We start from the raw sequence: 26,591 nt of genomic DNA on the forward strand, positions 1-26,591 counted from the left end.
GCTATGGCCCCTTTCTGTTACATCTCACCAATTGGAAGGAAAATAGGGTCACTTCCTAGTTGTTTTGATGATGATGTGAAACTTGGATATGAAAAAGAATCATACAAGTAATGTTTTGGGCAGTTCTATAGCTGATTAGGAAATTTGACAGAGCTTCCTTATAGATACATGTTGGTTCAAATTATTTGAACTGAGGTAATGAGGATATAACTGGTCTTTTGAGAGCTGTGATCCAGGCTGTTACTTTTGAGTTTAAAGCTCAGTTTTACCCCACTCCCTTGAAAATCCAGATTGTGCCAGAAACAACTTACTCTAGGTGTCTGCGAAGTATCCAGAAGCATTCTTGAAGAGGAGTAGGAAGTCCAAAGGAAGGAGTAACTCCAAAAGCTGTTCTTGTTGCAGCTAGCTTGTATTACTTCTGTCTTGGCTCTGTAATGAAAACAAGTCTATTTACTATGCTGAAAGCTGAGTACATAACATAGCAAAACATGGTTTTAAACCAGCAAGGCTACTGGGTAGTAGATAATCTGTGCGCAACTGTGTTGCCCCGTGCCTAATTGGGACTGGAGACTTCTTTGGGAGGAGATTAACGTATGGATGAATGAATAAAGCACTGCTGTTACCTCACCACAGCATTCACAGTCCTCTTCACAAAGGAACTTGTGCTTGATTTTTTTATGGAGCAGCATACCTGTATAATAGAATCGTGACCAAGTTCTCTGCTTAATGTTTCTCACCCAGCATTGCTTTGTTAAGAGGGAAGTCCAGCTGTCTTAAAAGAAATCTGTGCAGGTAAAGCTCACAAATATTGCTGGATTTGCAAATAGCATATGAAATTGTCCTTGGATTTACAAATAGTATATATGTTAATGAATACTAATTTATCTTTCCACTACAAAAAGTTATGAAAATCTGAGTTGTCTCATGAATCTTGGCTTTCAAGACTAAAATCAAATTACTGAAGACGGTGAAGAAATTATAAGATTTAAGGTGGTATGTGACATTTTTGAATAGACAAACTTAACTCAATCATTTCCTAACAGCTTAGTGCTTGATTTGACCCCAGTGATGTTTCTAAGAGTACATTTTATGTGTCTGGCTCTGTAGAGAGCTACTGATCTAGAACACAGGCACATACCCTTCCAAGCAGAAGCTGGGGAACAGTACAGTGCAGGTGAGGACACTGTTTTAGGGTGATAAGGTAAAGCTGGGGAGCCACCAAAAAGAAAAGCCCCTTGAATAGTGTTTGAGAGTAGGAGCAGAATGGGAGTCAGCAAAAGGCCAAGAGAAGACCATAGCTTACACTGCTGGCCCAGGGCAAAAGGAGGGATTTCCTTGGAACTGCAGATCTGAGACCATCAGTGCTGTTTCATTGTTTGGGTTTACAAGGAGAAAGTGTTTAAGCAAGGAGAAGGCTCCTGTGAACTTACCTTGCAAGAGAAGCTCGTGCTGTTGTTTGATTATCGAGGTCACACACCAGGACAATGCGCAGGTCATTTACATGCTACACAGAATTTGAAATTGTGTCCTTGCTGGATTAGCGCTGCTCGATGTGTCCTTCCCTACAACATCACCTTCTGCAGACCAAGTGCTTCAGTCTTTTCAACAGGTTTATTTTCTATCCAATCCTAAAATGGAAGGGATGAGTGAAAACAGTCTAGATCCCCTGCTTGCTTCAGGCTGTCCTTGGGTCACTTCTCGGGTATGAATGCACTTGTGCAAATGCACCAGCCTTGAGTAGACCGGAGGTAATCGAGGATTGCGTAGGAGCAGGATGCAAAACATACCTTTGCTTTTGCTTTGCTCAATTGCCGTGGAAGCACTACATGTATTTCCCCACACCCGGCAGAAGTGCACATGGTCCCTGTACGGCAGGAAAGGGCCAGCAAGGCCGAGGTGCCTTCTCTTTCAGCCTCCCTTGGAGCTGGCTACCACCTGTGCAGCAAGAAATGCTTTGGGATCTGTGCAGCTCATCCTAGAATACATGTAACAGGATTAAATTAAAAATATTCCCCTTTTCCCTCTCCCAAAGCAGGTCATTTTGTCTTCCCCCTTCCTTTTCATCTTAATTAGATCAGGAGGAGGTAATCTGCTGAATGCGACCCCTGACACCTCTTACTGTACAGGAGAGACTCCCTGTGTTCCTGGAGGATTAACAGAAGCCTGATTATAGGGGCATGAGAGCCCCGTGAACCCAAGCTGCGGACACTACGGAGGAATCTTATCGTAAATCTAAAGCATCTAGAAAAGAGTTCCAGTGCATACCTATGTATTCTGACAAGATCTCTTAACACTGGCTGGGGATAATCAGCAAGTCACACTGAAGAATACTGTTGGCACATTTTCTGTGTACCAGAGCTTTAAAGTATTTAAAAATGCAAAATATGTATCTAGCAAAGTTTCTAAAAGTGCTCTTAAAAAAAAAAAAAAAAAAAAAAAGGCTATTCTGGACTCGGTCCTTTTTTAACTTTCTGTCTATATAAAGCAGCCACCACAATATTGCTGCCAGAAGACACATGTTTTTATTACATCTATTGACAGACTTTCACGTGCAATTTTATCAGAGACAAAGCACAACTGGGCTTTAGCTTGCTGTTGAAGGTGAAATCCAATCTACAGGAGCCTAATTTCACCGAAGAACAAACAAGATTATTTTGTTGTTAAAAATCCCTTTGGAGATACCTCAGCAATTTTGTTTTTGTGAAACAAATAATTAAACAGAAAGTATACTTTTCACTTAGGGTGTTCTGAGTGATTATTATTTGGAAATGTCTCCATGAAAATCATTCAGGTTACCAGACTGTATTTTACCACAACACAAGGCCAGAACAATTAGAGATTCATGGAGCAAACACACTATTCATGGGGGGGAGGGGGAAGAAAATAACTTTTTCCAGGGTGAAGTGTTACACTGCCCAGGCTCCCAGAGCACAGAGGAGGGGCTGCAGCACGTGCGGTCCCCAGAAGCGCAGGACCAAGCCCGAGCCCTGCTGCGGGCAGGGTATTAAGCTAAGGCTCAGCTGGACATTAGCACAATTAAGCAGCCTCCAGGCTGGAATTGGCTTGAATCCTGGACAAAGCCAGCCTGCAAAATACCTTGTAAACACACCTTCAGAAAGAGCTTCTCCAGGAGCATCGGGTTGTGGAGAGGCTACAACCCCTCTCCTCCCCTTCTCCAGACCAATGGGTCATCTCATGCCTACCAGCAGGTTCCTTCAGAGCAGAATTTTGCCCAAGAGGGAGCACTGAAGCTTTTCTTTCAAAAGCAGGTGCTGGTATTTTGAGAACGGTGTGCACAAAACCAGTCATACACAACTGAAATTCTTACATCAACAATGGCAATAAAAAACCACACCAAAAAAACCTCAGACACCTTCCTCCCTGCCCCCTTCCCCCAGACAAAATGCACTGAAAAACATTAGGGAATAATGCTGTGGGTTTCAACCTATAAACTCTTAATTTCATAAATTCTAAGGAGAGGAGGAGGATGGAGAAGGGGAAGAGATGACATAAAAGGTATGAAGAAAAGCAACATCATTTACTTGTTTTTTCAATTGATCCACAACTCCACTGGAAAGCAATAGACCTTTTGGCTTGCGACCTCCTGCGTATTGCTTTTAGCTGTTAAAAGTTCAAGTAAAAAGATGGTGATTTTCACTAAAAAGAATATGAAGTAATAGCAAAACATGCCATTTCCCCAACAAGAGTTTTATATATTGGAGGAGTCAGGTTTTTTAGTTAAAAAGCAGTCTAGCAAGAATACATAAGGCAAATAGGGCTGTCTGTTCTGCATTGGCACAATGGTGTTCTGACCCCATTAGCTGTTAGGGGGCTGTAGAGCACATACAGCAATTTTTACACCCAGCTGCAGGGTACCCAAAACAGTCTTGCTCAGATGTTTCCCTAAACTCTTTGTGCAGAACAGCTAACTGGATTTGTTCTGATTTTTAATAACCTGCATTATGACTATGCATCCCTTTGTGCCTAGGAAGCACTGTAGCAATCTTAAAGTGTCAGGGTTCATTCGGGGATCTGCTTGATAGAGCAACCCGCTACAAAGGACAGGATTGAAACAGGAGAGTATCATTTAGGTGCAGAGTGGGAATAAATCTGGTCCGGTTCCCTGAAAATGGAAAAGACTAGGGCTGCAGGGGTCACGCAGCCCTGAAGATTAGACAATGCAGATTTCCCCTTTCAGATTTTGTGGGTTGGCTCTACATACTTATGAGACTGAATTGCTAATAAAATTAATTAGAGGCATCATAAGTTGTTCATCCCAAGAGTATTTCTACTTGAAGCACTCATTAATTATTCTGACTAAGATTGTCTGTCTTTCTATTTATAGGCTGGCCATGGGCGACACTGACTGTTCTTGGTTTCCTGTACTGCTATTCTCACGTTGGAATTGAATGGGAGCAAACGTACGCTGTGAATTAGGAGTGACACAAACCAATGATTTTTTTTTAAGACAGGTTGATGGCTTTTCTACACTGGATGCCCTATCTGCAGAAGGATGTGCCAAACCAAGTCTTTGGTCGATGTATTAAAACAAAAAGCTCATTTAGTTGATTCTGGACTGTGAATTCAGGAATTGAATCAGAAACACTGACAGGCTGCAGCTGGGGATTGGGAGAAATTATGAAGCATTTTCAATTATGTTATTTTTTATAAAATGGCATCTCTGTGACTCTGGGTATATTGGAAGCATGCATCTCATAATAGGTATTTTATATACTTTGAAGATTGGTTTTGTTTCTTCCAATATTTTGCTGCCTCTTTTGAGACATTGAGCAAAAATAATTTTCCTACCTTGCAGAATTCAAAAAGCCCAGTCTCTCACAGCCTCTGTCTAGGGGCAACACAGGGCTGTGCCCTGCACTTACACTATTCCATAAAGGGTGTGATGCTCATCAGTTCTTCTTGATTGCTTTCTAATATAAGAACATTTTTGCTATTCTCACTACTGCAGTAGTTCAGCCTTAAGCTACTTTTCTACCTACTGTAGCAAAGTCTGCTTTTTCTCTTTAATGTCTTCATTTAAAATTTTGCCTTTAAAACACCGCCCTTTTTTGTTAGTCTTAGGAATGGTTTTATTTGTTTGTTTAAAAGGGGGGATTAGGGAGGCAGGTCATTTCTTAAGGAACAGCTTTTCTTTTTGATCAAATACGATCTTACAGCTCCTTGGGCTTTAAGCACTCTCTGCCTTGTGTTAAAGCATATAATATTACCTTCATTATGGGGTGAATCCCGCCTTCAAGGGAACTGTTCAGTCTGCCTCTTGTATTTTTATGTTATGAAAGGAGATAACCCAGGTCTGGCTGGATGGCAGATCTGTTCACTCCGCTTCATTCTGCAGTGTCCAGGCAATCAGCTCCTGCAATATTAAAGACACAGTGGCATTTTAAGAACTTTAAAAAAATCTGAATGGTCCAATATAGTGGCACCAAATCAGCCAGACCTGTTACAACAGCCTTTTGGCCAAAAGACTGGGCTGCCCAGAGCTGGGAAGGTCCTGCCTTGCCTGCCAGCATCAGGGCTGCCTGAGTGCTTCAGCACGCAGTTTTCTGAGGGAAGGGGAGACCCTGCTCCTGTCTGGCCAAGTGGTGTCTTCCAGGCTATTATTTTTTAAACTGAAGTTGAAGAGCAGCCAGAAGTCTGTTAGTCTTTCTAAAGTTAGACATTCCCCCTAGGCCTGGAAAAAGGCCACCAGTGCTGGAGAGGGCTTCTTCCAGAGCAGCTTCCTGCACCCAAAGCAGAAGGACTCATGTCAAAACTTCTTCCATGCCCCCCGGCAGCCACTTCAGCCTGTTGGCACAGTTAGCATCCTGCTGCCCATCACTCCTGCAGCTCCAGCCAAGTCTGATAAAGTTTATCCCTTCAACAAGGAATTCAGTCCCTTTAAGAGGCTTCAGGTTAGTGCATGCATTCCTGGTGTCCCTGCTGCTCAGAACTATGGCTGCTGCCTTTTTCCCCTTCATTTATTCCTGAAGAAATAAGAGCAGAGGTTTCAGCTTTCTACCCATCCAGAGATGAAGCCCATCTCTTGCTGTTTCAGAGCAGAAGCTCCAGCCGTTCAAGATTAGGGAAAGATTCCCACCTCCCGCCATGAGAAAGCCATGATTTCCCCTGGAAGTAATTTCTAGGAGATACCATGGACTGTTAAAAATCAGACTTACCTTGAATGCTGCCTGGCCAGAGACGTGGCCCTCCTGATTGTCTTACGATGATTACAGGGATCCTCTCAGCTACAAAGAAGTTTATTACTCTCAGCTTCCAAATTACTAAAACGATCTGAGATTGGCCTCCATTTTGGAGTAGACCTGAGCTAAGGGCAAGAACTTTCTTAAACTTAATTCAAACTTTCTAATGAAGTGGAATTAGCATTAAAGCAAAAAGTCGAGTCTATTCTTAAGTCTTATCAATTACCATTATTACATGAAACAAGAGGCTACTAAGTGATTAGATTCCAATTTGCATGCATGCAAAACTTCCTACTCCAATATGGAAATGACCTTGAGGTCATCTAAAGTATGCTTATTTTGAACTAAAATTATTTTGGGTTTTTTTCAGTGCTTTATACATCTTTCATAATTTTGTATCCTTTTCTGTTTCTATAAATAAAGCTGAAATTGACTGATGGCTTGAGAATGGTCTTGAAAAGCTACAGTTTGGTGTAAGAAAAGTAAGTGCTCCACTGCTGTGAAGGAACACTGCTGTGCACTGGAAGCCTGCAGGATGGGTGCAGTGCGGACTGGTCACTTCTGTCCCTCGTGTGCACTGCATGGAACATACATTCCCTAATGGCATGAGTTTAAAAAGCAAATATACCTTTTGTAGATCAGTTAAGGTGAGACTTCAGCATTCACAAGAGTAGTATGCAAGTCAAATGATGCTTCCCTTTAGACTCTTGCTGTTGCAGTCCAGAGTCAGAAGCATGAAGTGTTTGCACAATTGCACAATTTTGGAAAAAAAAAACAAAGGCAATTTAAGTAATAGATACTGTTTCTTACACTGTAAATATTTATCATATGATAAATAGATTTCTTTCAGTCTTTCCAGAGGCTCTTTGTCCTGCTACTTTGAAATACACATGTCAAGAACGAGCCCGCTCACACAGTTCCTGCTCCACCCTGCCCGTACAGCACCAGCAGGCAAGGCATGGGGCACGCTTGGTCAGGCACGCGGCTCCGTTAAGAGCTCGAGCATGTCACACACACATAGTGGGTTGTGCCTCCAGCTTGGAGACATGTTCCCCAGCGTGACCTGAGAACTGAGTCTTTGTTATCACATGGCACCTGATGTAACTGTGTAGTAACCATTAGTGCCATCCTCCAAGCAAGTCCTCTGTGACAGTCCTGGAGAGGTGGGGGTTTGCAGATCTGGAAAAGACTGAAGCAGCCAGCCCACTTACAAAAGGAAAAAAAAAAGAGGGAAGGGGAGGGGGAAAACGAGACTTGAAAATGCTAAGGAAGAGCTGGGTAAGGGACCGAGGAAACAGCTGACAAAGAAATTGCCAAAGACAGACACTGGCCGTTTTGAACCAAAGGCAAAGCACTTCTGGTCTGGGGGTGGGGTGGGGGGGCACACTACTGCTGATGGATCCTAAAAGTCACAAGACTGCAATGACAAAAAAAAAAAAAATCCAAGGTGGTGGCTCTGAAACTGAGCTAGACAGACACGCGATGGCTGACAAAGTTTACAAGTAATTTTGACAAATGTAGTATATGGCTTTAATGGCTACCGCAAAGCTGTAGTAATCAAGTTCCTCGCGCACACGCACACATCCTTCCCCCAACCCTCTCCTTTACCAGCAAAGCCCTCCCAGCCATCATTATTACTGGGGACGGTGAGATTATGCTAAGTGGCTCTTTAGTTCTGCATTGATTAGAGGGCAGGCGAGGCTTTGCTCATGTATCGCTTTCACATCTCAGAGCTCAAAACAGCTTAGTTGGAATAACCAGCTTACCACAGGTCAGAAGAAAAACAGCTTAACAAAACTGCTGCAGGTTTTCATAGTTATTAGTCATAGCAATAACACAGGGCCTGTCCTTTCTCTTGCACGCTTGCTTAATTTCCTCCGTCACTGCTAATCCTTGAGCCGGTTGCAGCTCATGCTTGCTAAGGGGAGGCTTGCCTTCCTCGGGCATGCTGGCACGATTTTCCTCAGGGAGCTGTGAAGCGCGAGGAGATTGCTATGCATGGTCTGTCACAGCTTCTTCTGCCTGTGCTTTGTAGTCGTCCCCCCTTCCCTGAGTAGCGCTGCCTGTTACTGCTTTGCAAAATAACCGGCTCAGCACACGGCCACTTGTTAGTCAAGGCATATATTTTAATCCAGCAGAGACAGCTGAAATATTGCTCTCTGCAAAGCCTGGGAAGAGCTCTGAGGCTCTAACACCTTTGAGGGATGAGGGTAAATAGGCAATACAAGAAATGATCTGTGCTAATAAGGGACCTCTGAGAGCGACCCTCCCTAGTGGGCATCCTGGCTGACCCCTGCAGATGTGGATGCATGGGGGTGTTGTGTGCACGTGCACCACATCCAGCAGTTTCACCAGCAGCTGCTTGTGGAGCGGTTCCTCTGTTAGTTGCACGTGAAAGGAAGAAAAGATGAGACAACTATTTTGAGACTTGCACTTCCAACAAATGCAGTCATGTCAAGCACAGGTCCTGCCAGGGCATCTGAGAGTGAGACGAAACCCAGGTGCCCGTAGCTTGACTCACCCTCACCTCAGCTTACTGTGGATGGACCAACTCAGCTCAGGCAACCCCAGCCTGGCGGGCAAGCGCTGGCAGCTGCAAGCTTGAGAGGCTTTCAGGGGTACCACCGATACCCAGGAGGAGACAAAAAGGGAAAGAAAATATTCAACAGATTTGACCCATACACTTAGGACACCGCACAAGAGACTGAGCCTGAAGAGTGTCAAGCCCTGACTTGCAGGCAACCCCAGCACCACTCCACAAACTTCACCAACGTAAGGCCTCCTGCTGCGCGTCAGCATCGCTGGCCTTGGGAACTACAGCTCTGGGAGGAAAAGGGTGCATGCGCTCAGCACCCAAGGCAGATAACGACAGGATGAAAAGTACACGACAGCATCAGTCAGGGGAATCAAATTTCCGAATGCTCGAAAAACTCCTTATGCTGGGAGTCATAAAGGTCTGGGTGAGAGCAAATTAAGCTAACACCAGGATTTAACAGCAGACTTTGACCACAGGCCAGGCTGTGCCACCTTTTGCCATACCCAGGGCCAGCTCCGTCTGAGCGTAAATCCCCCCAGGTACCCGCACACCAGCGCCTTTCAGAAAGTGGTCAAATGAAATGGGCTACCCGAGGCATACGCCTTCCCCAGCGATGGTGAGGTGGTACCTGCAGGTAATAACAGCGCATTCCCATCCACAGCGACTTCAGGAAAACGTTACATATGGCCGGGCAGCTGAAGTGAATCATGGCTGACAAGTGCATCAGCCAACCACTGAAAAAAATTAAAGCTTACTGAAGAAATAATATAGAAACACAACTTTGGTTATGACCTGTGAAGTTTAAATTGTATTAGCACTCCCTCTAGAGCTGATCTTTCTTGACAAAATTAATTAATTTTTATGGACCACAGAGCTTCCATCCCTGCACTAGTGCATTTGAGTTTCTAAAATTAGGTGGCAAAAATAGAACGACCAGAAATGATACTAGAAGACCAGAAACATCTACACTGTTGGTAAATGAATCTAAAAGGAAAGTCTTAGGGGAAAAAAGAAGATCCTGTTGATTTTTTTTTCCCCAGAGTGCTGCTGGAAGGGTTAAGGTTTTAGGGTCTCAGGTATGTGGGAGGATTGCCTTATAGTAAGCCAAATCACAGAGATAAAAATAAGCATTTATGAGACAGTTCTTTATGTTACTGCTAATTTATAGTTACGGCTTTCTTTACTCTTGTGGTAATAGTTTTGTGCTGAGGTGGTAGTTTTGCTGAAATTACAGGCTAATAACGTTTGTTTTGTCACATCTCTGCTCCGGGCTGCTTCAGCAATCTCTCAGCTGCCTTCGCCCACCTCTTGGCATCCTGCCTCAAGGCCACTGCGTGAGCAGGTTCAGTTCTCAGGATGGTGCTGCAGACACAGCGAGGGCACGGCCTAGGTCCCATCTTGGCAAACATCTGCCCAGGGCCAGTGCCTAGTGAGCGAGCCCAGCGCTTGCCCAGCCCCACCATCACCTGCCGGGCCCCCCGCACAGGCAGAGCTGTGGCTTGGGGAGGTAACTCACTCCCCTTTAGCGCCCTGCCCACATGTGGCTTTACTTTACACTAAAATACCATGCAGCAGCATCAACACCCTGCCCACCCTGGGCTCCACTTCACCACCAGGCACCACAGACCCATGGTGAACTGTGCTACGCAATGGCAAACACAGAGGAGGAAGAACCATGGAGAAAACCTTGGCAGACTTGGAGACTCAAGGATGCATCAGCAGGGGAACCTCTGACTGCACCTCCTCCCCGCCTGGCAACAAGCATAAGGGTTTGGAGAAACTAAGTGCTTTTAACCCCTTCAAGCCCCAGGAAGGTTTTGAGCCCCTGGCACTCCAGACAGTGATGTCCCAGAAGGTCACTAGGGATATGTGAGCAAGCGAGCTCTGCGTCCTGAGCTTAGAGCTTGTCAACTGTGATGACCCTTGACACAATTCGCACCCCACTGCTGGTGCCATCTGCCCAGACTTTAGCACTGTTCCCCGAGGTTATTCTCAGAATTCCTCAATCTGATCAAATCCTGCCAAACATTGCTTGGTAAAAATACAAGACCTACAAAGGGTCTTCCGTCTCTGAAGATGTCCTGCTTTCCTTGAACGGTTATGCCAATAACCTCTGACACCAAGAACAACTGCAAGTTTAATATGAGCCCTTACGTGGTATAGAAATCTAAAAATTATGACAGTCATTCAAAACCCAACAGCATACTGCTTTTTGAGTACTTGGAGACCATGCACTGCCTATTACTTAATGTTGGTTGAAGAAACTTCTGCTTTAAGAAAAATAGCATTCTCATAATAATAATATTTCCAAGCAAAATCTTTAAAATCTTAAGGCTTCTGGCAGTAACACAAGGGTACGCTATGACACTGGCAGGGTGTCCCTATGACAACATAGGGTGACCCTATGACAACCAGGCAGGGTGAAGTACCTCACAGCTCCTACCGCTACCGAAGCGACAGCAGCTGCTGGAATGATGGTAACTCGGGAAGGCTACAGCCCTTTCTAACCTCCAGCCTAAGGGGCTCCCTGGGCAGTCAGTCCCATTTGGTTTTGTGCCATTATTGTGCCTTCATTTAGCTACTCCTGCTCCCTTCCTGCTGCCTGTCCCTTGGTGGGTTTGCAGACTGCACTCACGCTCTCACCCTCTGTTTTCCTAAGCTTTCTTTCGATGCTTTCCTGAGACACAGCTGGGTTTCTTCCATAACCAATTTTCCTGGGCAAAGGAAATGCAGCAGATTCAACCCACCAGGACACGTATCCAAGGCTGTGCTTTGGCTATGTTCTACACGTCTTCCCTTTACTGCCACCACCTTAGACTCTTCTCCCAACACCTGGGCTACCACTGAGGTCACAGCAACCAGCCTGCAGCTTCTAAGCACACCTGACCGCTGCTGCTTTATTTGCAGTTCACAAACGAGCCATGCCCACCCCCATTTTATAGAGCTAATTACAATTCTTGCTGCCAGAACGGTAGTTTCATGCAGTGGTTCATGCACAGTTTCTGCACATTTTCTTTAAAGAAGCATTTTTTCAGTGTAGCTTCCAGCTGAACTGTTTTAGTTTATATTTCTGTCTCCGCACTTCCGATAGCCAGGTTTAATATGGTTGCATGTGCAGTGTTATCATTCCAAAGGAAAACCAAAACAAATACTTTATTTTGACTTGGGGCTACACAGGGATTATCGTAGCTCTCCTTCTTATCCTCACGCCACAGCTGAGAATGTTCAATAAATTTTCCTGTTATCGTTAGTTCCTCTAAAATACCTTCTGCTTAACTGTAAAACTCACTAAAAAGAGATTGCCAGGGAGGTTCGAAAGCCATCTGTATTTTCCTGCACTGTAAGCCCCCGCCTGCAGGGAACCATTTCTTGTTGAGCTGTCTGGGTCCTACTGCTGAGCACACAGTGGCTCCCAGGTTTAATACCGTGCTCGGTGCCCTACGGCCGCTTAGTGTCCCCCCCGCAGCGGTAACCCCTGCTGAAGAGGAGGCCATAGTGCTCCTGTTCTATAGGAGATCCACACGCGTAATTGATAGTCCAGCAGAGTTTCTTTCTCCCCAAGATGTGTATTTCAGCTAGGAGAAGAAAAATACCTGTACCAAAGCACGTCCCCCTCAGATTTGCACAGATAAACTGCGGTGACATTCACAGGGGCTGCATGTCCCCCCAGGCAGGCATTAACAGCAAAGCCGTACCTTTGCCTCATTCCTCATCTACCTGAACAGAAACATGTTCAAGGAGAACTCTACAAGTGAGCAAAGCTTTAAAAAAACCAAACAAGGAGAACTCTACAAGTGAGCAAAGCTTTAAAAAAAACCAAACAGTCCGATCAACCAAACAAAAAAACCCAACAAAAATAAATCACTGCGTAGAGCAACAAAAGTAATTTCAAAAGCAAGCTTTTGGAGGTTGCTCACGCACTCCTGCCTCCATCAGTACCAGGTGGGAATTTTAGGGAAAAGCTTGAGAGTCCATCATAGTAGATGAACCTGCCAAAGTTAAGTTTGTTTTAAACCTACACCTGTGCCATGGGGCAGCTAAAATTTGGACTTGGCTGTGCTACATGGGGGCTTGCACTTAATTAGAAAGGGGGGAAAGGAAAAAACAAACAAAAAGACAAGGTCTGAGCAGGTCTTTTACAGATACAGCTGTGTGCAGGCGTCTCCTATCTGCTGACAGACATGTTGGGAGTTCAGTTACTTTAATGCTCGCTTTGGATCTCTCACAGGTTTTTACTCAGTCAAAAATAGGACAGGTTATTCCCCCCCAGCCTCCACATACCAACACTGAGGCTGTGGTGAATAAGAGTGAGAGGAACAAAAACCTCAATCTTCTAGGTGAAAATCGTTTGTATTTGCTAATACTCTTTGTATGCTATGTGCCTGTTGCAATTAACCCCTCACACCACTGGCAGTAATAAATACCATAGCAACACCACTTCCTTCTCAGCATTTTCCAATTGGATACGCCGTAATAACAACCCTACCTCAGTCGGGCACAAGGCAAGCACGGAAAGCAACTCGGCAGCCAAGGCCACCTCCAGTCTCGGCGCCTGCCGTGGGCGGGCAGGCTGGAGCGCAGCAGCCTTCTCTTGCCAAGCGAGGGGCCTCCCGAGTTTTGGTGGGCTGTGCTGAGCACCCTCCCACACCAGGCAGACGTGTTGCTGCCACACACTGAACAGAAACAGCTCTGATGTTCCTTCAGTGATGGAGGAGGCAGCAAATAAGACATTGCTATTGCACAGAAGAGCTGGTTTATGCTGGTTGTGTTTACCCCTGAGCCCGAGTGCTTCCGACCTCAACAGAAACACTAAAATGCACCACAGAGTAATTAAAGAAACTTCATTACCAAACACAAAATTCAAATTGCAAAATGCAACACTCACCTCGCCATGAGCCGACACACCACGGACCGCCCCGGGAGTCGCTGCTGCCGCCCCTCCAGTCAAGTGTCCCAGGGCCACAGACCTGGCCAGGTAAAGCCCCTGCACCCCTGGGGACAGGTCCCCAAGAGCTGCCACACACACAGCAGCAAAGAGGCGAGGAAGGCTCCACAGGTGCGGGCCCTCTGCCAGGCGGTGCTGCCAGCGAGGGGCTCCTTCACAGCCCCAAGCCCTTCCCTGTGTGGGGCACTACGCAAGCTGCAGCCCGAAGCACACCTCCAGGCATCGCGTAGGTGCTGCTCTGCACACGCTAACTCAGAACAAAACAGAAGCAGCAATACCTGCAGTTATCGATGAGAAAAGTCAGAAGCCACAGCACACACCACATGGCCTGGAAACCTTTTGTCCCTGCTCTGAACACGCTCCCAGGTGCCGTCAATAAGAGCAGGGGCTGGCACAGGTGGGTCGGGGCTGCTCTTTGCTGATGGGGCTGACGCTGTTCATCTGAGTCCGGGCCTGGTGGGCCAGCACGTGGAACACAAGCCTTCGGTATCTGGCACACAAATCTGGGGAAAGAGTGTAGTTACAAACCTTGAGCTTGAAATTCTGAGGGGCTGAGGAGGGGAGGGGAGCTGGGATGCAGAACACTGTGTGGGCAATGCTGTCCCTCTCTGCACTAATGGAAGCTTGCAGCACAGCCAGGGAGGCTGCTAAGGATGAAGGAAAAGCCTGAGCAAAGAAAATAAAGGAGAATTCAGAACATGAGAACAGCCTCTAGAGACCTCAAAATAAACCCCCAAAAGTACATGCCTTCACTCTGGTAATTTTACCTTCTCCAGTAAGCACAGGGAATACACGGTATAACATTAGGCAAAAGAAAGCTGGATTTTCATCCTGGCCAGTGAAACAATGCTAGCGACTGGAGATCCTGTCACACCACATACTACAGTGGATGCACAAACCGTGTTAAAAATAGCTCCTCATTGTGCTCCTTGGCTGCTCTCAGTACAGTTTAGCCTCAGCTCTGCAGTCTGAAAGCTTATTCTTTATTGCTGTTCTTTTGAAAACGAGATTCACAATCCCATTAAGTGTCTTAATACAGGTGACAGCCGCGTTCACCAGACCCTCAAGCAAGAGGATGGAGAATGTACCACAAAAATGGGCACAAAGCTCACTGGGTCCAGGCTGACATCCTAAAGACTAAAACTTTATGTACACGTCCAGAGCGGCTGCTGGCCTGCAGGAATGGCTGCTGCGTGTGATCCTGTCATGTGTGCTCGTCCCCACCTGAAAGGATCTCTGGTTCCTGCCACCTTCGGTTGTCGATTTCTTTGCTGAGGTAGCCAACAAAATAATAATCATTGCTGCCAGTGTCGCTGGCAGGTGACACGCTACTAGGGGCATCATTCCTGTTGCTTTCGTCTTCACGTAAGTCCGTGGTAAGGTCACCTCCTTCTGCAGCAGATGACGGACAGCAGAAGCCTCTTTGATGTCTAGCACTCTGGTTTCCACAAGTTTCGTAATAGTTCTCAGAGACCGCAGTAGTGAACACAGACGGACTACAGACACGGGTACCCTCAGGCTATCAAACCATCATTTGAGACAGGTCGCAGCCAGACCTCTGGTGATCTCGTTCCTGCTCAGCAGACACCTGGCCCAGAGAAGACACTGGAGTCCACAGTGTGGGACACCGCCGGGGTGCCAGGATATTCGCTTCACAGAACACCCGAGTTCAGTTTACAGTGACCCTGGCAGTGTAAATCCCGATTGTACTGATACACAGCGACAGAAATCTGAGGAAACAACCTGAATTATTTACAACCAAAATAGCAATATCAAACTTCTCTACTGATAACACAAACCAACAGCAACAAAATGGCTAGCCAGAAGTTCTACACAGTAACTTACTCCCCCCTTGCTGATCTTATCAGCACGTATTCAGCACATAGAAAAGCACACCAAAGCAACTGTAATGTATAAAATAGTTTATTACTATAATAAATAAAATTAAACTTTTTTTTTTTACAAATATTATTTGTGCTTGTTTAAAAATGTTGAATAGGGCTATCGTTAATGTAGGTGGCTGCATTTGTAACTGAAACATTCCCAGACAGTGCATATAAATACATACATACACACACTGTCTATCTACTGGCAGCTGCTTTGCTGACCACAAAAATAGTATCTACTCGTTCTCTTTTTCTAGTCATGCTTCATTGAACAAAGTGACAAATGCAAAGAAAAAGAACCAAGAGTATGTGGTGGATTTCTGAAAGGATAAAAACAAGTGAAGTACATTGAAAAGCGCCAAAGCAACTGCATTAACTGCATATCAATAAAGTGTCCATGCAGTAGTGGCTAAATACTGAAACGCAGACAGGTCTCCAACAGATGTACAAATATTGATTGTATGTAGGTACAATAATATAACACATTCATTAGAAAACTTGGTATTTCTTTATATAGCAGTTCATCCTGATACAAGATTATTGAACTTCTTTCATCTACAGCTAAAATTATTCTTTTTCTATGTTAGTGGTCACAGATTCAGTGGGAAGAAGAAAAAACCCGTGAGCCTTTCAGAACAGTTAGTGGAAACCCCAAACTGTTTCGATAACCTTAGGCATTTAGATCCAGTTACAGAGATGTTCTGGGATTACACATCGAATATGTTTACACAACACTCAACAATCAGCTTGACGAATTACACTTGCAGGTAAATTCACATTAGCTTTGTCACACTGGAAAAAAAATATCTTCGAAACAAACACTTTTGTGAGATGACAGGTTAGCTCCCTGATACACAAAAGTGCTTAGATGATAGTTACGTCTCTCTGTTTTCTGAGGGGAGAGGGTTACTGGAGTAATTCATTACCCTAATAAGAAGGCATTAAGTGGAGAAAGAAATGTGATTACCAGCAAGTGATCTCCATTAGATTTAGAAAGCTAATCAAAGTGCTTCATCTTTAGGCAACACTGTAAATACTACAGAACATTAAGAAGGAAGGAGAATGGAATCACAGTTTGAATTATATCACTTATGAAAGGGTCTTAAGGCTAAATGTTGGGTATATCTTATTGCAAAAAGCTTTATTTTTATTTAATGGAATCAATGCTTGCCACAACAAGGAGGATACAGTATCCTACTGTGCCTCACCTCAAATTTCTGGAGCTTCCCCTGCACGGGACGCTCTCGAAAAGGTTTGTCTTAATAAATTGGAAGTGCAGCTGAAACACAGACTGTTATTGCCAATAGACTCACAGGAGACTACATGGAAATGAAAAATTCAGTAGAAGATGCTTTTCACCACCTAACACCAGGACAAGAAAGCAGAGGTGCAGCAACCATGTGTTATGCTGCCCATGAGAAGAAGGATAGGCTCAGCATCTTTGAGACAGCCTCTGGCACCAGAAAAAAGAAATCCATTTATTCCACCATCCCTCTTGCAGGAGAAGCCACAAGAAGCACTACCAGGGTAGCCTAGCTTCAGAGATACTGTGAGCAACAAATACTAGTTTATTCCCACCGACTACGATACAGCATTCTTCCAATGTCACGTGTATTTCTGCTTCCTGGCTATCACAATGCTTGCCAGATCTTCTCTCAGTCACAATATTTGCCAGACTAACAGTATAAAGTTGAGGCCAACTAGAGAAACCAAAAATCATGGCCTTAAAAGTTCAACAGTTAACAGACATGATACTAGCTAGGACATTCTGTGGCTGTCTACTGGGAAGATTTAAAGCTCCCTTCTTGAACCGGAATTGTTAAATGAGGGATGCGCTTTTACTTAACAGAAACGCAATCCATAGACTTATCTATACATAGATATTATATATATGTGTGTGTATGTACACGCATCTGCACAAGTGTAATCATACACCCTGTTTATATAGCAAAGACAAATGTATTAAATTCTTTCACAGACTGGTTAAGAGTGATTGAAAATATATCACCAGATATTCACAGTAAATATCTTGTTCAGTTCATTAAAGGGAAGTACTGTAGAAACAGAACATCACCTTCAAAGCTGTTAAACAGGGTGTTCGCTGGGATTCAGGGCAACGCTGTGAAAGAGATTTAAAGCAAGAATGGTGGGTTTAGAAGTATACATGTAATACCAGACAGAAGTAAATGTATCTGAACACTGCAGGGGTGAGGGTTGGGTTTTGCTTTTTTAATCCTGTCCTGCATCTTGATACTCGTTCTAACATGAACTTTTTAAAAGTTCCCATTTTACAAAACCATAACCCAGGCTCCTTCTTCTCAACCACCTTCTTTGGATTGAAACCTAATTCCATTGTATAGTAAAAATGGAACACACCGTGTCTTTTAGATTAATGCAGGTTATTTAGCAGGTTGTTAAATGGCAGAGCACTATGCCAGAACACAGTTAAAACTGAGGCTTTTTGTTTTTTCTTATTTCTTATTGTATAGTATGTACAAGCATTTAGTTGTTAAGGGGCAGAGTCCTATGTTCAGAGATCATTCATTTCTAAGCTAGAAAATAATTTAAGTGAAAAGGCTTGGCCAACATGTAAGAGAGAAACAAAAGAAAAAGGAAAAGCTGACAAATAAAATGAAGGAACAAGTCACAATTACAGTGGGTGCGTGTGCTGTCCAGCCGCAGGCAGCTAAGCATAAGGTTCAATAGAGAAAGACAGATTTGTAACACAGGTGCTTTCAACCACCCTCTAAAGGAGAAGCGCTGCATCAGCAGAGCCTGGGCGCTACAGCACAGGTCCCAATTAGTCTGAGGTTCAAAGGAGTGACTAGTCCCACAGAGGGCAAGGTTCTGCTCATTTTAACCACTTGGTAGCCCAGGAATCCAAAGACCAAAGCTCATCCTACAGCATATAATTTTTTCAAATTCTCTTACAACATATACAGGCTACTGAGGGGTGACAACTAGTTGTAGTTCCTGCCAGTTCATAAAATATAATAAAATGGGTCTGATCTCAGTTACAGCTGTGCAAATCTCAGTGACATTGACCGCTGTCAGTGCTGACCTGGAGCAAACGCCCTGAAGGTGTCATTGGTAAGGAGCAGAGTTTCTCTGGAGTTTCAGGACCCATAACACCACCAAATTTGGCCACAATCTTCAAAGACATTAAATTTTAAGCATAATTCAGGAGTGTATTACTATCTCTGAAGGCTTTACAAATGGATTATAAATGGCTTTACAGGCCATTATAACAGCCTCAAAAAAGCCTTTAAAAAAGACATTGTGCTGCACCCACCTGTTGCCACGCAGGGTGTGCAGGAGCGCAGCACCATACCAAACACTGGGCTACACGACCAGTACCCCCAGTGAATGGGGACTTGTCCTCCTTTATTCACAGCTGTGGCTAATTATGGGGCTTCTAGGGCTGACCCTGCCATGACTCCAGACCTGGGCAGTCTGCAACACCAGAATAACCTTTAACATATCCCTGAGGGTACATAAAAATACCACTGAGAAACATCAACTCAGTAGCAGCAGCAAAGGGCCAGGCAACCTGCAACTTCACATTTAATTGTATATCCGCACTGGAATTATGGAGATACTAGGCACATACTTTGGAGGTTATAAATATTTCCTCCCTCATCCACCTGGGATAAGCTAATGTCTACGTTTATCCAACTGCAGGCAAATGGGTGACACTTTCACAAAGTGCTTGCTAAATTCAGCAAGACTTTCAGCTTTTCAAAAATTTTACAAAGAAAACCTAGTGTCAGGAACATAATGCTGATGAGGAATTTACCTGGATTAGGCAACTGTCTCCATGCCAACCTCCCAAAACTTGCTGGAACTTTTGGGCATCGATTATAAATCCTTGTATATCAGTACACCTGTGTTTTACGTAGGCATAATTTCATTATCCAATTAATGTGCTGACTGAGGAAGCTAGAAAGAAAAAAAATCCTTCAACAGTTTTTAACTGAAATCATTGTTATATGGATTTCTTAGGGCAATTATGCCATAGCTACTACAGGTAACTGTTGCCACTTATACTCATTAAAGCACCAAACACACAGCGTGACTTTGGTCAAAGAGAGCCTTCCTCAGTACTGTACGTCGGCAGTGCGTAACTGTAAAAGACACCAGTTACCACTGGAAAAACCTAAATGTGGAACCAGAAATTAAGGAAATGGCACCTCAGTTTCAGAGCAAGTCACCGCTCTCTTGCCTTTTGTGGGAGAGAAAAGGTAACTTACAGATTTGATCCCAATAGCTGTTTCTCAGGAATATTTCAGTCCTTAGGCAAGAGCTCACAATCTGTGGGCACTTCCATATCGGTCCAGCGTGTGAGAAAGCCCCTTGAAATCCAATCCTAAACCAGCTGCCTCTAGACCTGGAAGTGGTGGTGCTGCGCTCGGAATAGTCAGCATCTTTGAGAGCAAGGGCAGATACCGCAGGAACAGATACAAATAAATACACTGACTTCAAGACCTGAGCTTTGCACTGCACGGCCCCACCACTGTGCCAGTTCATCAGTGGACTCACACTTCCCCAGGGATGCCCGACACAGTTCCGCATGGCACCATGCAATCATCAGGCCAGCAGAAATCCTTTCAAATGGGTTGTTTTCCTTGTCTCTTCCTTACTTAATGTGAACAAAAATCTTCCCCCAAAAAATCATGTGATTTTTGTAAATGAATTAGTACCGTGGAAAAAGAGTGAGACTTAACTACTCCCACACTGTTATAGACCTATCGCCATTAAAAAAATGAAAACCAAAAAGTGTTGCACCATGTGGCTGAGCTCTAACCTAATGTTAAATAGTGAACATACCAGATCAGTGGAGAGAATATACTGTGAATATACACCTGCATCCCAAGGTGATAACCCAAGCCATGACACCAGCTATGCTACCCTATCTAACAAATAATGAAAAGTAGTTTTGGTAAAGTGCTTCAATCTTCCTCCAAAAAAAGTTATGAAAATATAAGTTTTGGAAACATCTCCTTCTTTAAGAAGCAGTTCTTTTTGTTTCCTTGCTACAATAGCACTTGTATACAGTAAGCACTGTATTTCTACCTCTACTATCCATTTGCTTACCAGCTAGATTAGATCAGGAGCAATACATCTGGATGTAGAGGAAAATGCCACAATCTATAATCTTTCAAAGTTCTGTGAAAGCCTTTGGCTACAATGAACATTATCAAAACAGAAACTTCTGAATAAGAATTTAACAAGAATTAAAAGAGCAGATTTGTAGCAAAACCAGGATATAAATGCCACAGTATATTTTCATGGGAAGGCAAATCTGCAGGACCTGTTATTGATGTTCACAATATGTTGTGCAGTGGGCTATGCTGCACACCCAGCCCTCTGTCCTCCAGTGGCTGGAGTTGAAAACAAAAGTAATAAATATTCAAAGACATCTGAGAGAGGAGTTAAGTTTTTTAAAATCAGCATCCTTGACTCAGTGAATGAGAACGGGGAATATCCTGTTTATTAATAAACCTGAAATACCGTGGCTATTGTAGAGGATGGCGTTAAACACAATTGATTTAGCAATATGCCAGTTGGCAGTTGCAAAGTACAACCTTTTTCATCTTTTTAGCCCTTTCTTTGACTACCCAAAAAAACCTCCAGTACCAAGTAGCACACATTCTACTGAAATTAAATACATCTCCTACTGCTTTTTGCATTATTACAGACATATGAAAATATACTGTGACATTTAACATGCTGTACAGGTGACTGAGACAGTGACAGCAGCAGCTAAAAAAAACCAAAAAACAACCCACCAAACGCTGAAAACACAAGCACCCTGGCAAGTGCTTATTCATATAGGCAAAACCCAAGCTAACGACGTAAGGCATGCTCCAAAAACCTCCAAGGTCACCTGGGGCTCACGGGGATGGCTGCTGCTGTCAGAATTCTTATTCTAACATCACAAGGGAGAGAGGGGAAGTGGGGGAGGAGGGGAGGGGGAGAATGGGCAGCAATGGGGGAAAGAAAAACTTTAGAAACTGTACCCTTGCTGACTCAGCTGCCATCTTGACATGAGGTTGCAATTCCTGTTACCGTACCTTTTTAGACACAGGGAACATGCTTAGTGAACTGGTCCCTCACTCGTTTTCAAGAAAGATTAAATTTAAAATGCTGGGGGTGGGGGCTGTTTCTTTGTTTGTCAGTTTGTTTGTTCGTTTGTTTTTAAAAATAAACACCTCAGCTAGCTCCAAACATATCTTTTTCTGATTCTGGAGACTGGGGCCTTGATATTTCAAACAATTCCTGTGGTGACTGGGAACTTCTTCTTGAGGTTAATATCCTAAGTATCTCAGCGAGCTGTTTTTCTATATTGGTCATTTTTGTGTTTAAAGCCTTGATGTCCTCTTTCAACTCGTGTTTCACTTCTAGCATGGTGGCCTGAAGAGTCTGTTCTGGGATGGGATAAAAGGAATGCTTGACCTCGGTGAGGACCGGGCTGCGGTCCTGCGGGCTTCTTGTCTCCCCAACGTTATCCAAGCGCAAGTCACTTTTTGTAATGCCGCTATCACAAGAGTCTGTCTTCTTCAGAGTAGCTTCTCCCGAAGCTTTAGTTCTCTCTGGTAAAGTCTCCATGGACTCTGCTTTAGAGACCTTGTTCCAGTCTTCACCTTTCCCACAGGCGTCTTTGAATTTGGCCCAGCCTTTGCGTCGAGGGTAGTCCCCCGACACTTTGCATCCAGCATACTCCGATGTCGGGGCCTGCAGCTTTGCCTGGTCAGAGGCCCCTGACGTTGAAGCAGACTGGTACGAGACAGGGGTCGCCGGACTCTCCCGTACTGTCACAATGCTGGCTTTGACCACCGCGCGGGTGGAGGAGTGCTCCCCCAAAACGTTGCCCTTCTCCACATCCAGGTCATCGGGATCTCTGCCCCTCTCTGCCGCCAGCCGCGCCTCCTTCTGCTGCCTGAACCTCTGGAACAGCCGGCGGACTGGGTGGTCCGGGGGTAAGATCAGAGGGGCTTCGTTTTTCCTCTTCATTCTCTCCTCTTCTTCACGTTTGACGTCGCTGATTTTTCGGAACACAATCTATGGGGAGAAAGAGATGTCACTGTGATTAACTGTGCATTTGTTAAGGGTAAAAAGTTGCAGAGAAAGAATTATTTGAACAAATTTATTTTAACTGACAAACATACAACCTGTGCACATTTATAGCAACCCTTTCAAGTGTCTTGTGTGGAACGTGGCTTATTTCATTATTTAAGAGCATATACCATCTGTCTTAAAAACACCAGAAAGAAAGGGGAAAAAAAAGAAAAGGATTTCTCCAGTTCTGAGAGGTCAGCAAGGCAGCGTCATTGTAAATATAATGATCCCAGGAAGTTACTTGTTCTTCTTTGTGGTAAAAGTAACTTCTTGTATTTGTTTTCCTGGCTCTGTAGTTTAGCACCAAATCTCTAATACTACAAAGAGCCATTGCCTGTGTCTTCCATCAGTCTCATCCCAGAGCTCACTCGCTACATGCCGTGCAAGAGGTCTGATATTATTTCAGTGCAGCTCAGCCACTAATGGGTACAACAGAGACTACCCTGGACTCACCAACAGCAGTTTGCAAAGTGCTTTTTGCCCTCCCTTCCTTCCCACACCTTCTTCTAGAGGTAACCTGCACTTTAGGGATGAGGCAAAGCTCCAGTCAGTCCCACAGTCAAGGGTACAAGGACAGTAGGGAATGGGCTCTGCGAGACATGGGGAAGCTGTTCATGGCTTCTGTACTACAGAAGCTGGAAGAGCTTCATGTCTTGATTTACTTCTATAGGAAATGGGACATTTTTGCACAAAGAAACATCAATTTTCTATCTAGCCTCCAAATTATATCCTCCTGAGCCTGTAGGCTAAGCAATCGCTGTGGGAGCATCCCAAGGGTCTCGTGGTATTGATGAAAGCTTCCCAGTGCCCCCACACAACCCTGAAGTGCAGCCAGGCAAGGTTTCTTCCCTAGACTTGACAGCCACACATTCTCTTCAAAAAGTCCATCTGTTTTACACTGGTATTGGTATTTTCCAAGCAAAAAAAACCCTCCAGTGTGGTATAAAAGAAGAACTAGCAATTAGTCTGGTTTGAAAATGGGAGGTCCCCTAAACTGAAGTGTAAAAGATGTAGCCCCCAGCTTGTACTCAACACTGATGCCTAATCTCTTTAGCTGCTTTTGGGAAAATCCACTCAAAGTCCTTACACTCCACTGCAGAAATAACTTTCAGATTCAAATCATTATTAGGAAATGTGTAAATAAACCCATCCCTCTGTTGCAGACAGATTTAAATTAAACTAAACATAATAACACTGCTTCACTGGCACACACAAAATGCATGTTTCTCCAGACTCCAGTGCTTCTTGACAGTTTTGTCATTGTGAAGCAGGGGAAAAAAACATCTTAACACTGTGTGTTTGGAAGGAAGAAGTTGTCAGACTTGGCAGCGTTTCCCAAATACAAAAGAATAAAATTAGCAGGAAGGATATTTTATTTCCAAGCTGCAATTAGGAAACTAAATGTGAGATAAGAATAAGAAAACAGGGTACTTGACAGTATTTTTTTGTCTCCTCAGAAAACCCAGTCTGCAGCGAGCTCAGTAGAAAGCTGACAAAGCAGTGCAATCCTTAGATGTGGAAGAAAACCACTGGGAAGGGAGAATCAATACAATGCTCCAGGCTAACAGCTTCCCGCACACGGGCAGCCCCCGCTTCAGCTGAAGGAAGGGTGTCAGCCCGGCGTTAGGGCAGCTGCCCTGCGCGCTCTGCTGAAGCCCAGCGATGCCACGCCAGGTCTCAGGGGCTCACTCCAGCAGTGGGCTGAGGCTGGCTCTGGTGGCACAAAGCCCCGGCAAACCAAGCCAGGTCAATTTGTCTCTGCAAAATTCTGTGTCTCCAAGCCCTCCCTTCTCCTGGCATTTGTATCCACGTCCCGCACGGCGCTGTGCCAGATAGCCGTGCAGTCAACCGGGCTGATGTCACTTTGTACGTGAGCATGGCATTGTACGTGAGCAGTCTCAGTCTGACCTATGGATCTGGACCACATGTTTTCCTTAAAAGCTCAGAAGGAGCGTATGACTGGGTAGTGCAATGGTCCCCCATCAGGGAAAACACTTGGGTGCCTGAAAGGGCTAGAGGCCAGGCTGCTTCGCAGAGTCCTTGTCTGTGCCAGCCCCTGCTCCACACAGCCCACTCAGCACCTTGTCTGCTAAGCACTGGAGTACCTGTCACTATTTAATGACTGGCTTTTGTAACATAAATGGGTAAGATATTTGACAGAAGCTGCCCTGTTACAGCACCATACACAGATGAGAGGGCAATGGAGCAAATCTCAAGCAAAACCTTATTAACAGCCTAGCCTACCCATATTTATACTAGCCACTGCATCTCACGCAGCTGGTAGCATGGTCTCCATGCTGGAGTACCTAAAAGCAAATTTACTAGCAAATGCAAAAAGGTGAACGCTGAGAGACAAGTTGTTGGAAGTGCTTATCTCCCCACAGCCCCTGCTGCCTTCCGTCGCACTGCCTAGATGAGCCCCGCTGATGCCGAGCACGCTGGGCTGTGGAGGAGCTTTCTCGCTGTGTGATGGTCAGCCTCAGGGCCCTGAACATACCCTCCCTCCTTTGCCTTCAGGAGGTCAGACTGCAACAGGACAGGAACGTGTGCGGAGGGAGCAATTACATAAATACTGCCTTTGCCATGGGTAACTGCTACCATGCTAATGAGACCCCTAACTCCCATTTTCCGCATGAGGCCTTACACCAGCTACAAGGCAAGTACGCCACAGCAGCAATCAGCTGCCTGAGTGCAGAAATGCAATCCTCAGGTCTCCCATCCTGCTTGACATCTTTTGTACGTATAGATTTATGTGACAGCTGCACCCATGCGGGGCAAATCAAACCTACGCGCATTTGCCAGGGGACACAGCCTCCAACTGTTGGCCTGGCTTCTTTTAACTAACTCCTAAGGCACTGGATAAATGCCTGTCTGAGAGCAACTTGTCTTTGGGAAGCCCAGGCGAAGCTGTCACTGGTCTCCTTTTTTGCAAGCTCCCCAGTGCCACGTTTTCTCAAGACAGCTCCATATTTATGTATTAAGCAAAAGTGTTACAACTATGCGAAGCTCAGCAGTAATTGAAAAGACTTTACATAACAGCATTTTGGATTTGTTTCCCTGTCTTTTTTAAGATTAAATGCAAGTCCTTGTAAAAAGCACAAATAACTGTTTTAAATGGACTGTTTTCTTACAATTGTTGAGGAAAAAGCAGATTTTAAGTGGTTAAACAGTTTGAGTAGCATCCAAGGAAAATGTGGTTGTTATGCTAATGTATGCACACCTGCTGCCACAAGCAGTAAAAGTACAAAGGAAAAGAAAACAGGTTCTACAAAGGAAGAGAAGTTTGGACCTACACAGCAATTTTCACGTGGAATTTGATAGGGCTACAAATAAGGATCTTAATCAAAGTTAAACCCAAAAATATTAATGGCAAGGATACTTTTTAGAGCAGTTCCTCTTTACCTCTCCAAGCATTCATTTTTGTCTGGGAAGGGATGCTGCTTTGTACCCTTCAAAGTCTCCTAGCCCACGTGTTATATGCCATGCAAACACAGGGAGCCTCTACTTTGCAAGCTATGTAGTTCTCCATAATGTCATCCCCTTCAAGACCTCAGCACGCAGCAAAAATCTAATGGGAGCATTTTAACAGCACGTGAAGACCAAAATATGGACAAAGAACCTGAACTGAGATGAAATAACACAACATTTAAACACAAGGCCCAAAAGTGCATTCTTTAAACATCTAATCTCAAGTCTCATTTCATAATTCCATTTTTATTAAAAAGGTGCTGAATCTTGTAGCTCCACAGGAAAGCCTCCCAAGCTGCCAGAAATGTCAGTATTGTGGGGGCATCAGCCTAGATTAGCCAAAACCTTGAAAAATAGCTCTGTTAGGCACCAATTACTGCAATCGTATGAACATTTAGCTGAGGCATGCAGTTATGATGACTCAGTAACAATTTTAG

The 26,591-nt window shown here is 44.5% G+C and overlaps 2 protein-coding genes across 3 annotated transcripts in view; one reads left to right on the plus strand and one right to left on the minus strand.

The window, feature by feature from the left end:
• HHAT (hedgehog acyltransferase) overlaps positions 1-6,634 on the plus strand; it is a 162,671-nt gene extending 156,037 nt beyond the window's left edge. The window contains exon 12 of the mRNA XM_080408664.1: positions 4,346-6,634. Within this exon, the coding sequence (XP_080264790.1) occupies positions 4,346-4,437 (92 nt within the window). The 3' untranslated portion in view covers positions 4,438-6,634. The remainder of the gene's footprint in view (positions 1-4,345) is intronic.
• A 348-nt stretch (positions 6,635-6,982) lies between these two features.
• KCNH1 (potassium voltage-gated channel subfamily H member 1) overlaps positions 6,983-26,591 on the minus strand; it is a 210,184-nt gene continuing 190,575 nt past the window's right edge. For both annotated transcript variants that reach the window (XM_080407942.1, XM_080407943.1), the window contains one exon: positions 6,983-22,629. In XM_080407942.1, coding sequence (XP_080264068.1) covers positions 21,781-22,629 — 849 coding nt within the window. In that variant the 3' untranslated portion in view covers positions 6,983-21,780. The remainder of the gene's footprint in view (positions 22,630-26,591) is intronic.

This window comes from Falco punctatus (genome assembly GCF_963210335.1).
Source record: "Falco punctatus genome assembly, chromosome: 12".
Lineage (NCBI taxonomy): Eukaryota > Metazoa > Chordata > Aves > Falconiformes > Falconidae > Falco > Falco punctatus.